The sequence below is a fragment of the Canis aureus genome, chromosome 19 (genome assembly GCF_053574225.1).
Source record: "Canis aureus isolate CA01 chromosome 19, VMU_Caureus_v.1.0, whole genome shotgun sequence".
Taxonomy (NCBI): domain Eukaryota; kingdom Metazoa; phylum Chordata; class Mammalia; order Carnivora; family Canidae; genus Canis; species Canis aureus.
This window is the reverse complement of record NC_135629.1, coordinates 36,307,633-36,322,045: the sequence shown is the minus strand read 5'-3', so window position 1 is coordinate 36,322,045 and position 14,413 is coordinate 36,307,633. Positions and strand designations below refer to the sequence as shown.

General features: G+C 44.9%; 2 protein-coding genes across 7 annotated transcripts in view; one reads left to right on the top strand and one right to left on the bottom strand.

Moving 5' to 3' along the window:
• CACNA2D3 (calcium voltage-gated channel auxiliary subunit alpha2delta 3) overlaps nucleotides 1-14,413 on the top strand; it is an 832,272-nt gene that overhangs the window by 695,135 nt on the left and 122,724 nt on the right. The window lies entirely within an intron of this gene.
• LRTM1 (leucine rich repeat transmembrane protein 1) lies at nucleotides 1,667-14,019 on the bottom strand. The gene is made up of 3 exons (XM_077858497.1): nucleotides 12,740-14,019; nucleotides 9,260-9,856; nucleotides 1,667-3,184 (listed from the first exon to the last, which is right to left on the bottom strand). Exons 1-3 carry the CDS (start codon nucleotides 12,744-12,746, stop codon nucleotides 2,751-2,753), a joined length of 1,038 nt encoding a protein of 345 aa, XP_077714623.1. The 5' UTR covers nucleotides 12,747-14,019; the 3' UTR covers nucleotides 1,667-2,750.

Sequence of the window (14,413 nt, the reverse complement as noted above, 5' to 3'; positions counted from 1 at the left end):
GGAAAATCTCTCATATACCCACTGTGGGCAGGGGGATGGTGTTGACCTGCAGTGTCACCAAACCTCTGGCAGAGCACTGTGCACTCTTGGTCTTAAGCCACAGTAATGAAAGGGAGCATGTATTATTGGCCATGGTAGCTTCCAGCTTATGTAATACCTGTTCAAGTATCTTATGGCTAGTTGCCAGGATGACATGGCGAATGCTCACGAGAACACCTCTCACCATGCCTAGTACCTAGTGTGAGTTCTAGAAATACTTGTTGAAATGGGGATGACATAAAAAGATCTTCTAACTTTCCTTTGTCATGTTGCCTTCTTGGCCAAGTACTTATGGTCCAGGGCAAGGGAAAGAATAACTTTTTTCACCTAGAAAGCAATCATTCTGTCCTTAGACTGGATGCTCAGCCTTGCCCACTGAAGTGCTGCCCAAGGTGGAGCAGAAAGGAGGCACCAGGGCTTGGGATGGAGTTGTGGGAACAGTCAGCTTTCTCTGGGGTCTGTTTTTGATCTTAAAATCCATGCTAATTTTGTAACCTACTCCTCAACATATCGAGGTTTATTTTAACATTCAGGAAAAAAAAAATCAACACCAAACTTGATACTTGCCCCCCTAAAAAATCATGTAGCAAAACTGCTGCTCTAAGAAGATGGTTTGTCTTTAGCTTGTCGTGTGCTAGTTGTGAGGCACTGGGCAGGTGTAGATGGTTTTTCAACCATCTAATTTTTCAACCTACTCCTCAACATATCGAGGTTTATTTTAACATTCAGGAAAAAAAATCAACACCAAACTTGATACTTGCCCCCCTAGAAAATCATGTAGCAAAACTGCTGCTCTAAGAAGATGGTTTATCTTTAGCTTGTGGTGTGCTAGTTGTGAGGCACTGGGCAGGTGTAGATGGCCTCTGTGATGAATAGGGGAGCATTGGTGTGTGTCCTGCAGGGTAAGCTGTGGTAGGTTTCTCAGTAGTTCCCTTGGCCTCTTTATACTATTGGCCAAGGCTCTGACTGCATCAGACAGGGAGAGAGTACTCCTGCTGTGTGGACCTCCCATTCACATTCCAGGTTAGGGAATGGACTACTAATTTAGGATCCAAACTGATTTTTACATGGCCTGAAGGAATGAATGTAGAGCCAGTACTCTGAATGGCAAATGTGTTTTATCCTTTGAACCGATTCCAATTGATTAGTTCTGGTTGCCTATAGTGCTGTCTTAAGAAGGCATCTGTGTTGCATCAGGGCTCAGCTGGGAGGAGTGCTGGGATTGATTAGCGATGTCTGTCAAGGCCTCTGGAGGGACCGCTGACCCTATATTCGCCATTCTTTGCTTTTGACATGTCCTTAACTCCTCTCTGTAAAATGATTTTAATTCTAACAGGTGACTCTAAGTATGAGATAGGGCATTGTGAGAGAGAGCAGATAGATGACATTTTAAGAAAACACGCATGAGAAAATGCACATTTACAAAATGCATAAATCTGGAGCCAATTATTGCCATTACAGAAAGATTCCATGAAAGGCTCCTTTAAATAGCGAGCTCCCCTACTGCATTAAAATGATGATTTAATTTACAAAAATTCACTTTGCATGCAACTCTTCAGGACTGTGCCTGTGGAGTAAAGCAAGCCACACCTGATTTTTTTTTTTTTTTTTTTTTAAAAACCTCGGCCCAAATAATGTTCAGGATGGCTGCTGCCACCTATCTTGAGTCTCTTGATAATTCCCACTCTCTCCAGACTTCCTTTCTACTTCCTATCCCAGAGTGTTGAGTAGACAGTCTGGGTGGTGGTCAACAGCTGCTGGCTTCCACCCTGCCACGGCTGCATTTCATTAGTGGGTAAACTGATTGCTCTGAGTGTGTTTATGTGTGGGTGTGGCTGTACAAGTCTGTGCACTCTGTACACTATGTGTGTAGATACAGATACACACAAGCCATTATCTTGCTCTCAGCCCACTCTAAATTCATTCCTGCTGTAAGAGTTATAAATGGAAGGTTCCAATCGCCTGGTGGATACAGCCTTTTGGTAACATGTGCCCCGGATTCCAACTCCCCGTCCTCTTTGTGTTTGTTTATATGTTATTTACCCTTGCATCAGAAAACTTCCCCAGACCTTGGGCTTGAGTCCCATTATCCAGACATGGAACCCTCCTCTTCCTCTGTGGCCTAGAAAGCCCCAAATGGTTTTCTGATTTAGAAAATTAAATATAATCTGACTCTTGTGGCAAGCTTTGCAATTCCCAACCAACAGACTCTCCCATTAAATATATAACATACACAACATCTAAAAGTATCACCAATCTCAGATGAGTTTGAATTATAGAAGCATTCACTGCCCCTCGGGTAAGATTGCCAGCTTCTTCCCAGGCACTCAAAATTGGGCAGTTTTCCAGTGGACCATAAAGCTCTCAGGAATGCTAACTAACACATGTGTTTGAATTTCTGTTGCTCTTTTAAAGCAGCTTAACACAGGGAAGAGTACCTGAGACGTGTATCTTTTCTTTCCCTGTGTACTGCCTTCCCCCACCCAGAGTCATTGCAATAACTTTTCGGGCACAGAGCACAAGTGTCATCTCTATTTCAAATACAGTATTTTTAAAATATCAACATAACTTTTCCCCAGGAGAATATTTATATGGATAGGTCTTTTTTCTGTTGAGAAAAGCAAAAGGAAGACCTTTGCAGTGAATGCATCAACCCTACTCATATACTTTCTCTGACCTAAAATGATTCTTCCTTTTTGAGATGGAGGCTCTCAGGCTGGTGAGCTGTCATAGAGCTCTTTTCCTTCCATCTTCACAGGCTCATTGGTCTGAGCCAAGCGTCCCCCATGGTACTGGGCTGTGACAGCTGCATAGGTGCATCCGTAGATGGCAGCCGCCAACATCATGAGACACACGATCCCACACACAACCCCAGTGATGATGACAGTGGCCACAGCGTGACGCAGGTTGGCTGGCCTTGGCTTGGGTTTGAGCTCACACTCTGGGTGGTCTCGCTCCCCTGTGCTGTGGCTCTCAGGAGGCTTGGGGACAGGCTGGTGGGCAGAACCCAGCTGCTGTCCCCTCAAGGACCCCACATCCAGAGAAGGGAAAGGGCAGGGCTGATATAGCTCATGAGGGATCTTCAGGAGCTCCTTTCCCTTCCAGGTGTCCGGTGATGCACAGATGACACTATCTGTTATTCCCCCTTTAAAAAAACAAAAGCAAAGGATGATAGCAGAGCCTGACACAACTGAATACCAAAATCCTCAACCTGCAAAAACTCAGGCAGATGGAATATATACAGCACCTGCCCCCCACCCCCCAACTTGGATTCAAAGGACTTAACCATAGTTTATGATTTTAGGATTTCTAAATTGGCTAAATGCTAAAAATGCCACACACTATGCTCAATTGTATATGACCAAGAATTTGTTAGAATCCAGGTCACTGCTACTTTATAAATGCTGAGGGAGAAATGAGGCAGAAGCTGACAAGAAGGGTGGTCAGCCTGAGATACTGTTGCCAAAAACAAGCTCACTACTCACTCCCTTAAGGAACCCTGCCATGCAGGACAGCTACTGTACCAAATTCCCATCGGAAATCTGAAATAATAAATAAATACAACAAATGTCCTTTGTTGTGACATTGTGTGTTAATTACAATACCTATGTGTCTACCAACACTCTTCGGTGATGCCAAATGGGGGGTCAATGGCCTTTTGAATGTTTGTATATCTTTGACAGTAATATTAGTTTAGTTCATGGGATTAAGTACAATTAACATGTCTCCTCGGGCCTTGGAACATTCAGTAATTTGAGAACCAAACTTTCCAACACGTTATTAGAGCCAGTTTCCACTCTCTTGTAAGGTGATTGATTTCCTCAGGTTTGTAGATTCCTGTTGTTCAGGGAAGACTTGAGTGCCTAGTAATTGTTTCCTAGAAAGAACATTGAGCTAATAGATTTCATTCTGGCCAAATATGACCACTGATTTACTCTCTGACCTCAGGCAAATTCATTTCTCTGACTATATTTTTTGCCATAAAAACACCGTATTTATATCTGACTTGATAGTTGGCAATGCACTGTTTAGTAAGTCCTCACAACTCTGCTTTAATGGGTAATTCTTGTCCAAAGTCACCCAGGTAGGCCGTAAGGGGGGAGATCAGCCCTCAAACCCAGCCCAGCCCCATGATCCCGGTTTTCCCACTGTACTCTCTGACTCTCTCCACATTCTGCTCCCTCTTCCCTCTCCCCTCTGGAGTCTTTTGAGGTCAGCAGAGTTAATGCAATAACCCTCAGTAAAGCCCTGTGACTGGGTGGAGCCTGGCCTGTGTGACCTGTGGCTCAGCTCCCCTGGCTGCCATGAACTCCTCCCCGAGAATGGCTATGCAGCCTGGCACCATTCTTAGTCAAGTCAGATTGGAGATCCTTTGTACATACCACAGGTGGATTATGATATTATACCAGAAAGTCACATGTGGGATATGATCACTTCAATGTTATTATAACCTTCTATTGCACAGATCTTCGGAGTTTGCAGAATGCCTTCCATCCATCATCTGGGCCTCATAAGCCGAGTCCTACAAGGCACTATGAGTAAATGGGGCCATGTTGCAGTACCTTCATTATCATGGCCGAGGTCATACCGGGATTAGTTGAAATGGCAAAATTCAACCCACAGCTTTTTGTTGCCACTGCTTGAAAATGAATTGCCTACTACCAGAGTCAGTTGGGCTCCTCTTGGCTTCTTCAGTGATCCCCCTGAGGCAAGAGCCCCAACCCTAAATCAAAAAGGTAACAGAGGAATTTCCTCCTTTCCTGAGCTGACATGCAGGAGGCCAGAGGTGCAGAGTGGCTGCTCCTGATGGGGCCTAGGTGCCATCAGGCTATGCTGAGGCTAAGGATCCCTGCCTCAGGGACCATTTCATGCCTCTGCCCAGGAATGTGTTATAAGGCAGAAGGCCAAAGAAACCGAAATGAAGTGTGGAGCTTTGAGAAGTGATGATATTCAGCCTCGCCAGAGAACATGGAGACCCCCCAGGGCTAGAAAGGCTGCCTGCCATGGGACCAGCAGTTCTGTGAGCTGACTCATCCCCAGACTGAGGTGGCCCACCCAATCACTTCAGGCTTGAGCACTATCTTCTCCAATTTCAAGCTTCCTGCTGGTCAGTTTTAGGATGAGAGGCATGGCCTCTGGACCCACAGTGCCAAGAAATACACAGGCTAGAGCCTGGGACACAGCTGGAAGTTAGGGGCTATAGCCATCAAGAGCTCCACGGCCACTAGTGCAGCTGTGTCCTCAGGATTTACCTCACAGCCTTCTACCACCATCTCCTCAGCCACAACCCCAGGAGGCAAATCTGCTGATGACAGCTTGTGGGTGGCCCTCCCTTCTAGATCCATGGAAGTTGATAATGTAAGAAGTTCCAGCTTGCTGAGACCTCACTGTCCTCCGTCAGGTCACTGGTAGCTCTTTACCAGTGTCTTGGAAGAAACTAGATTCAAATCTTGAGCCTATTACTTAGCTGTACAACCCTTAGCAAGTTGCTTGACCATTCTTTGCCTCTGCTTGCTCATCTGGAAAGTGAGGGGAGAGGGATTTATAATGAAAATCATCTCACAGGATCACTCTGAGGTTCAGTTGGGTTAAGTAGGTCAAGTACTCAGCACAATGCCTAGCTATAAATGTTTAATACAGTTAGCTATTGACACGAAGATGATTTGTTTACTCTTGAATGGAGAGGAATACGAATTACAAAATCTATGTGCATGCTTTTGTGAAGGAGACATTTGATAGGTATTCATCAAAGCATGTTTTTTGGCCCTTGGGCCCACAGGAAGGCAAAATTTCCCCCATTCTTTGTGCTCAGGTTAGGAACTGTTGTATGAGGCCCATGGAACCAATGAATGCCACTTTCAGGCCACAAAGTCCCCTGCTTAATCCTCCATGTGATCTATTCCTACTGGATGGTAACCTTGGAGGATAAAGTGGCAGTATTAGAAGCTGGAAGGGGCTTATGTCCCTGAATGACTGTGTGGGACCCAGCCCTAGCCCCCAGTTCCCTTGGGTCTAATACAAGTGAGCAATAGACTTTTATTGCACCCATCACTGATGGGTGTCCTGTCAACCAGCCTGTCCTGACTAATACCACTACTGTTTGTATTCATTTATGATCCTTAAAAAAATAAGCTCTTCACCAATACCTATTTTGCCTTACTCAGTATATATTATTCTCCGTGGAGTCTGAGAATCAGAATGGGCCTCAGGAACTCTCTGGCTTAACTCTGTCAACTTCCACCTGGTGATGCTGAGAGCTGGGGAGGGAGATTAATTTGTGTGAAGGTCACCCGTGAGTTTGTGGCAGAGTAGGGGAAACTATCTCCTGTCTCCTATATGATGTTGCTTCTAGTGTCCTGGACCTGGAAACTATCTTTTGTCAAGAAATGTTCTTCAATGAAAACTCTCTCTGATGGTTTGGCTGATGCTCAGCATTTTAGGTGGAACATAATAGCTAAAGCCACTTCACCTCTAGGTGTGAGAAGTTTTATTCAAGACCTCCTACAAGTACGATTTTTGCCACATTCTATGCCTTCTGTTATAGGTCAACTTGAAGATTAGTTGGCTAGTTATAGACTATTTGCTATTACATTGTTGAGGGGGATTCTTAACTCGATATTGTATATCTGAACTCATGCTGTGCTCTATCCACCTTCCTCCTATGTAACTGCTGCAACCATCCAGACTCTATTGACTCTCTGATTCATGTCTATAGCTCTGAGATCTTCCTGAGTTAGAGGTCCAAATACAGCCACCGACTCAGAAGCACCCCTTGGATGTGTAATGGGCACCTGAAACTTGACTTGCCCCAGATTGAACTCTAGATCTATCATCTCTCCCTTATCCTCACCCACTTGCAAAGAATGCAGGGCAAAGACCCCGCTCCCCAGTCTGCCCCTTATCAGCCCCTGCAGTCACTGTTTATGTGGTTAACCATGCAGGATCAAACAAATCACATCTTCCATAATACACTCTTTTCTTTTTTTCTTCATTTTCCATTCCAATCCATTAGCCATTTCTATCAGTTCAGTATTCCAGATATCTCCCAAAGTTGATCATTTCTCATGACCCTGGCTTGGGCTACCATCTTCTCTTCCCAGGGTGAGTGAAATCACTTTCTGTCCCTCATCCCCTTGCTGTTGCTTCTGCATCTTATGGTCTAATCTCCTTCCAGTCACCAGATTCACCTTTTGAAATGTAATCAGATATTGTTTCCTTGACTAAAATTCTTCAAGAAAGCTCCATTTCATCAAAAATAAAATCCAGATGACTCAGCCCACTCTGCACGTTCCTACATGAGCTGGCCCCTGAGTACTTGTGTTGTTGCCTCATCTCTGTCTGCTCTCTCCATCCCTTCCTCTGTCCTAACTACTCTGTATGCCTCTCGTGTCTCTTAGATAAGCCAAGCTCACTCCCCTGTCAGGGCCTTTGCAATTTCTATCGTTTCCCAGCAATTATTTCATGGCTTCTTTCTCCTCATTGTTCAGATTCTGTTCATCCATGTCACACCTCCTTGGAGAAATCTTCCTGGTCCTTCCTCTCTGAAATGGAACTCCCATCCTATTGCTGCCTCTCCACTCATGCTGCCTCCTTATTTCCCTAGCACCAAGTGCTGTCTGAACTTGGATATTTATTGGCTGTCTTATTTAACATCTGTTTCTGCTACCAGAGTGTAACCTCCATGATGGTAGAGTTTTTCTTATTCACCTTTTCTCATTGCCTAGAAAAGTGCCTAGCAGATAGGTGGCACTCAAGCACAGGAATAAATGAATGATGCTTGAAAATCAAAAGGAGGGATGCCTGGGTGGCTCAGTGGTTGAGTGTCTGCCTTTGGTTCAGGTTGTGATCCTGGAGTCCTGGGATCAAGTCCTCTCTGTGGGGAGCCTGCTTCTCCCTCTGCCTATGTCTCTGTCTCTTTTTCTGTGTCTCTTATGAATATATAAATAACATCTTTTAAAAAAAGAAAATTAAGAGGAAAGAAGCACTGTGGTATAGGGGAAAGAACGTGGGGCCAAGACCCAACAGTCATTCATTCTATTCTCTCTGCTTCTACTCTGTCATCTTGGGGAAGTCCCTGATCATCTCTGGGCCTCCACATCCTATTGATTATAGGCTAGCATTGAGTTAGATAAATCAGCATGGATGTGTTCCCATAAATATTTACAAAAACAGAAGATGGGGGCAGCCCCGGTGGCTCAGAGGTTTAGCGCCTTCAGCCCAGGGTATGATCCTGGAGACCCTGGATCCAGTCCCACGTCAGGCTCCCTGCGTGGAGCCTGCTTCTCGCTCTGCCTGTGCCTGTGCCTCTCTCTCTCTCTCTCTCTCTCTCTCTCTGTCTCATGAATAAATAAATGTAAAAAAAAAAAAAAACAGAAGATGGGTTGGATTTGGCTCTTGGGCTGTAGTTTGGTGACTCCTGGGTGATTTCCAGAGCCCTCATTTTTAATATTCTAGATTCCTTTGCTTTGATTTTTATCATCTGGTTAAAGAAAAAGTAAAGGGACTTTAGAGAGGAGTCCCTACTGCATCCAGTTTCAATAACAGTGGTATTTGCTAAAGCAGAAGGGATAATCTCAGGGAAGATTATGGCTTTCAAATTGGTAGAACCATATACAGGAGAAAAACTCCTAAAGAGAGATACCATGCTGGATCACACTTGAAAATTAAAATTTTGTGCCACTTTGGAGTTGAGCAATTATTCAGAGGGTAAATTTCCCTCCTTCTTAAGGGCCTGCAGCTCTCATACAAATAATGTTATTAATCAAAAAGTGGAAAGCGGGTGCCTGGGTGGCTCAGTCAGTTAAGCGTCTGCTGGCAGCTTAGGTCATGATCTTGGGGTCCTGGGATCAAGCCCCACGTCAGGTTGTCCACTAAGTGGGGAGTTTGTTTCTCCCTCTCCTCTGCCCCCCCCCCGCTTGTTCTTTCTTTCTCTCTCTCTCTCTCTCTCTCCAATAAATAAATAAAATCTTTTAAAATAACAGTAGAAAGTTATCTCCATGAATCATATTTGTAGATGAATTTAAATCCTGATTTAAACACCCTGTCTAATGACTTACTACCTCTCTTGCCATCCATAAAATAACATCATCGTGAAAAAGCTTACACTGGCCCTTTGCACACTCTTCAATGTTCCTTCTAACGCAGACAAGAGATGAGATTCACACTAGGCTGGTAACACGCAGGTGGGGCTGGGAGTGGAGTCCAAACAGATGTTACTGACCTTTATAGATAAATTTCTCCAGCCAGAGTTTAAGACTGAGCAAGTGGCAATTGCATTTCCAGAGGTTGTCCTTGAGAAATAAAAGCCTCACACTGGGCATGGATTCTAAGAGTGCTCGATCAAGCTGCTGAAGCTGGTTTTGTTGAACTGCAAATACGGTTAGGTTCTCCCAAACCTTACCCAGGGAGGTGGGAAGGTGGGTTATGTTGTTTGATGACAAATCAAGCTCCCTCAGCTGTGGGAGGGAGTGGAAAAGTCTGCTTTCCAGAGAGTGCAGGGAGTTCTGGGTTAGGTTTAAGACCTTCAAGTGATGAAGTCCCTGGAAAGCTCCGGGGGCCAGGTTTGAAAGGGAATTGTTGCACAGGTTCAGGGTCGTTAGCTGGGGCACTGACCTAAATGCGAAAGCAGGAAGCTGCTGTATCTGGTTATCTTGCAAGTGCAGCGTTAGAGTCTGCGGAGGCAAATCAGAAGGGATTTCAGCCAGACCCTGCTGGCTGCAGTCTACAGAATGTGAGGATGAGTGACAGCGGCACTTCTCCGGGCAGCCACACACCCCCTGGAGCAGGACAATCACACCGCAGAGCAGAAGCAGGTCACCTACAGCAGAGAGAGAGAGAGAGAGAGAGAGAGAGAGAGAGAGAAGAACCAATTTGTAAGTGGTGTCAGCATTGCTTGACATGTGTCCCTCTGAAGTCACAAGGAATGGGCAGGAATGGGCCTATCATTCCCCACCCTTAGGAGAATCAGGGGACCGGGCACCTCCCCAGTGGGGTCAAATGTTGCACATTCTGTGCTGCTGTCAGAGCCTTGGAAAAGTTACCTCCTTAAGTAGCTCGTTCACTGGAAGATGAAAGGCTTAATGATATCAGAGAGAAAGGTGAAAAAAATCTTGAGGGGGACACATGTCTGTTGTAGGGACAGCGGAATTCTCTGAGGCCAGAAGTTTAGAAAAATGACAGGCCAATCAGATAGTCGCATTTCTGAAAAGTGTGCTCCAGATCAGTGATGTCCAGAAGAACCTGCTGTGACGATGGGAATGATCTGTTATCTGCTGTCCAGTGTGGTGTTCGTTAGCTGCATGTGACTACCGAGCTCCTGAAATGTGACTACTGCAACCGAGTCCTGAATTGTTATTTGCATTTAATTAATTTAAATTTAAATAGCCACATGGTGCTGATGGTGACCATCTTGGATTGGGCGAGTTTAAAGTATTCCTATGTATTGATGTGTGTCTTCTTCGCAGGTGTAAAAATTCCATGAATGATGATTGTCTCACCTTTTATTCAAGAGATTTTAAAAATGCAGATAAGCATATAATAAACACCTATATTCCTATAACAAAGTTCTGTCAATCAATCCTTTATGGGTTGTCATATTTTTCATCTTTTTTTCTTTTAACTTAAAGAAACAAAGCATTGCTGATACAGTTGAAATCCCTTTGATTCGCCCCCAAGTCATGTTTTCCAACATGAAGCCCCCTCTCCCCTACCATTACTGAAGTATCCCTCTGGGCCTTTAAAAATTAACACTTAATAACAACAACAACAGCAAATAGTCATCTAGCACAGGTTTTGAGCCCAAGACCATTGTACTATTGTAAGTGCATTATAGTATTATATTAATATTATATATATAACCGACTAATATTACATATAATTATATATTATTATCTTATATAATATGTGATATGTTTAAATATATAATTATATAATATATTAATATTTATTATATATCAATTAATATGTTATTATATGTAACTATATATTATAATATATGTATGAATTGCAAGTCTGATTCTGTTAGATTCCCATTGTAAAGGTGAGGGAACTGAGGCAGGGGGAAGCTAAACCACTTGTCCAAAGTCACAGATAGTAGTAGAATCATGATTTGAACCCAGTCTGCTTCCAGAGTCTGTAAGGATCCTTACCTGCTGTGCTTTACCACCTGTCAAACTTTTACACACAGACACTCACACACTACATAATGTTTTATATTGTGTTCTTTAAGGCTCTACATAAATATAGTCATTGGCATGTCTTATTCTGCCATTTACTCTGTTCACTCAAAACTAACCTAACCATGTAAATATAGAGTTCATTCATTCCTTTTTTTTTTTTAAGATTTTATTTATTTATTTGACAGAGAGAGAGCCTAAGCCAGGGGAGCGGCAGGCAAAGGGAGAGTGGGAAAAGCAGGCTCCCTGCTGAGCAAGGAGCCAGAGGCCAATTTGGGTCTTGATCCCAGGACCCTGGGATCGTGACCTTGAGCTGAAGCCAGACGCTTAAACTACAGAGCCACCCAGGCGTCCCATTCATTCCTTTTAAATACTATAGATGATTCCATGGTGACACCACGCCAAATTTAATATATTGCCACTCCCTTACTGATGGGCATTTGAGTTGCTGCAGTTTCCTTCACTATAAACAATGCTGCAGAGCATCCTTAGAGCAACTTGGCCATGCAGATTTTATGAAGAGGGTCTCTAAAATCAACGGGAGCCTCCTTGCAAGGTTCAGAGAGGCTGCTGAGTTGACATTTTTTTAGATACTGCTAGATCACTCTCCAGAGTAGCTATATTATGCCTTGCTTTTTTTCCTGGGACTTGAATATCAAAATATGGCAAATATCTGTCAAGGACGTTTTGTTCAATTGGTAGAATAATTCACAAGGCCATGCAATAATATTTAAAACTTAAGATGATTATCTATTTATAAAGAAGGCTCTTGGAAGAGTCTGTTTGTTTTGTTTGGACCTTAACTAGGGAAAGAAACAATGTGGCTGCCCGATGCACCGAACCCTTGAATTCCCGACTGAGGGCAGCAGGGAAGATGTCTGGAGAACCTTCTGAAGATACTGCTTCGTTTAGTTCAGCTCAGGGGATGCAAAACATCATAGTCCCCTTTCCTTTTCCTAAATATAAAAGAGCAAAATCTTTCTCTTCCTTTCTATAATTTTGTAAATCATCTAAATGACTCCTTTCAAAGCCAATGCACCTTCCTGGGAGAGGAGAGTCAATCCCCCACTTCAACTGTGGGTCTCAGGCAGCAGTTAGTTGCACGAAACCAAACCTCAAACCAGAGAACACGTTTTCCACAGAATCCGCTAATCTATTAGTGAAAGGCTTGTCTTTCTGAGCTGATAGCCAGTTTGCTCGTTCTTCCTTTAGTGCCAGTCCCCTCGCCTGCCCGAGGGGGATGATATATCCCCTCCAACTTGAAGCCCTGTATTTTCTCTATGAAATGGCCCATGGCATGCCAACTGCATATCCAATCGTGGCTGGGTACATTTGTCCCCACACCCTTCTTCCGACCCAACATGGCACAAACATAAATTCCCCCACCAGAGACATTTTTCATATGTTTGGTCTTTGGAGAAAGACTGCTTGAAAGTTAAGTTTCCCTCAGATACCTTGTTGAGAGGAGTCCCTTCCTCCCACGGATAAGCACTTTCTAAGGTGCCAGGGGATTGATCACGGCTCACCTTTCATGGCTGCGTCTGCACAGACTTCCTCGTGGAACCCGTAGCCCACCTTTATTAATGTGCAGGTCAACCCACTGAGGGCATGGCAGGCTCAGGGTCCAGCTTGTCATTCACTCTCTCAGGATCCCGCTTGTGCTTTTCTTCAACGCAGAAAGCGGTCGTCGCTCTCAGGAGACCACTTATTTAAGCAATCCTGCCCCCGTCTCCATCTGGCTGGGACTGTTTTCCATAAGAGGATCTTTCGATTGTGCCCCCTCTTCTTTCTTAAAGTGTCGGCCTTCCCAGGATCATCCCTGCCTTTCCCATTCAGACGACGAGCCCCAGAAAGAACGTTTGTCAAACCTCAGTGAACAGCTGTAGCATTCAAACATGACCCCGATGGCTCAGCCTTTCTGATTATTTAATCTGCTTGAAGTCCAGGGCACCAAAATAAAACTGCCTTCTTAATCCGGTGGTGGTGGTTTCTGAATTCTGTTGACTTATTGACCATGCCGTGTCAACCCTCGGCACGTTGGGGGGCTCTGGCCGTGGATCCTCGATCTGGGGGTCTAGCAACAGAGCCAGCAGAGTGTGTAATGTGAGGACAAATCGGCCTGCTGGAGGCTGACACGGTTTCCACAGTGCACTTGTTTGGTCATCGAAGGCTTATTCAGCCAACATCCGTAGGGATTAGCCGTGTTGACAGGGTCTTGATGCCCTGAAATTCATAGTCATGGTTTGGACATCACAGGCTCTTCTCGCTGGTGCCACAAATACTTCTCAGCTGCTTCTTTTCTTACCCCCCTCACCCCCGCCTCCCCGGCCTGACCTTTCGGTTCGCGGGACTTTGGAAATGCTTCTCAGTCTTTCATCGTCTCCCTGATGCCGAGGTTCCGGCCCTTTCCTCATTTTTCACATATAAAACAATAAAGCTGCCCTGTGAGCATCAGGCATCAATGAACTGTGACTGTTCCCTCATTGAAGCCGTTGGGAACTTGCCCACCAGAGACTGGAACATTCCTTTGAATGTGCAAATCCCCCGTCATTTGCTGAGGTGGGGTTTCAATCCCAGGAGCTGCTCTTCAACTTGGCGAAATGCTCCCGTGCCCGGGGCCTCTACATGAGGTAAGACCCTTGCTTTTGTGGCGGTGGCGGCGTAAAGAGGCATCGCTGGCCCCAGGCAGCGTCCTAGAGCAGTTGCGTGTGGGATTCGGGATTAGGTGGGTCTGGATTTGAATTCCACTTCACCATTCATCAGCTCCAGGTCCCTGGGTGAGCAGCCCGCCCTCTGGGGTCCTCAGCGCCTTATCTTCGACGGGGAGATAGTGGTATTTTTTGCTTCCCAGGATTGTTCCCAGGATTAAATTAGAGCAAGCAATGCCATGACCCAGAACTCCTTAATAAACATTCACAGTTACCCATGAGAATGCCTTGCAGGACTTGTGTGCTGCTAGTGTTCAAAGGGCAGCCTTGAGTTGACAGGTAGGAGGACGGTCCTGGCTAAAGCTTGAGACACCTGGCCCCTCATGCCACTCAGGTGGTACCAGAGGACCCTTGTGAACCAAGTTGAAAAATTGGATTGTGACTCTCTTTGGAGCCTGCTCTTTGGAATCTCTTGTACCCTCTGGCCATGTCCTTTCCAGCCTCACAGAACCCAGTATACCCATCCTGCCCCCTTCCTGAAAAATCTGCTTT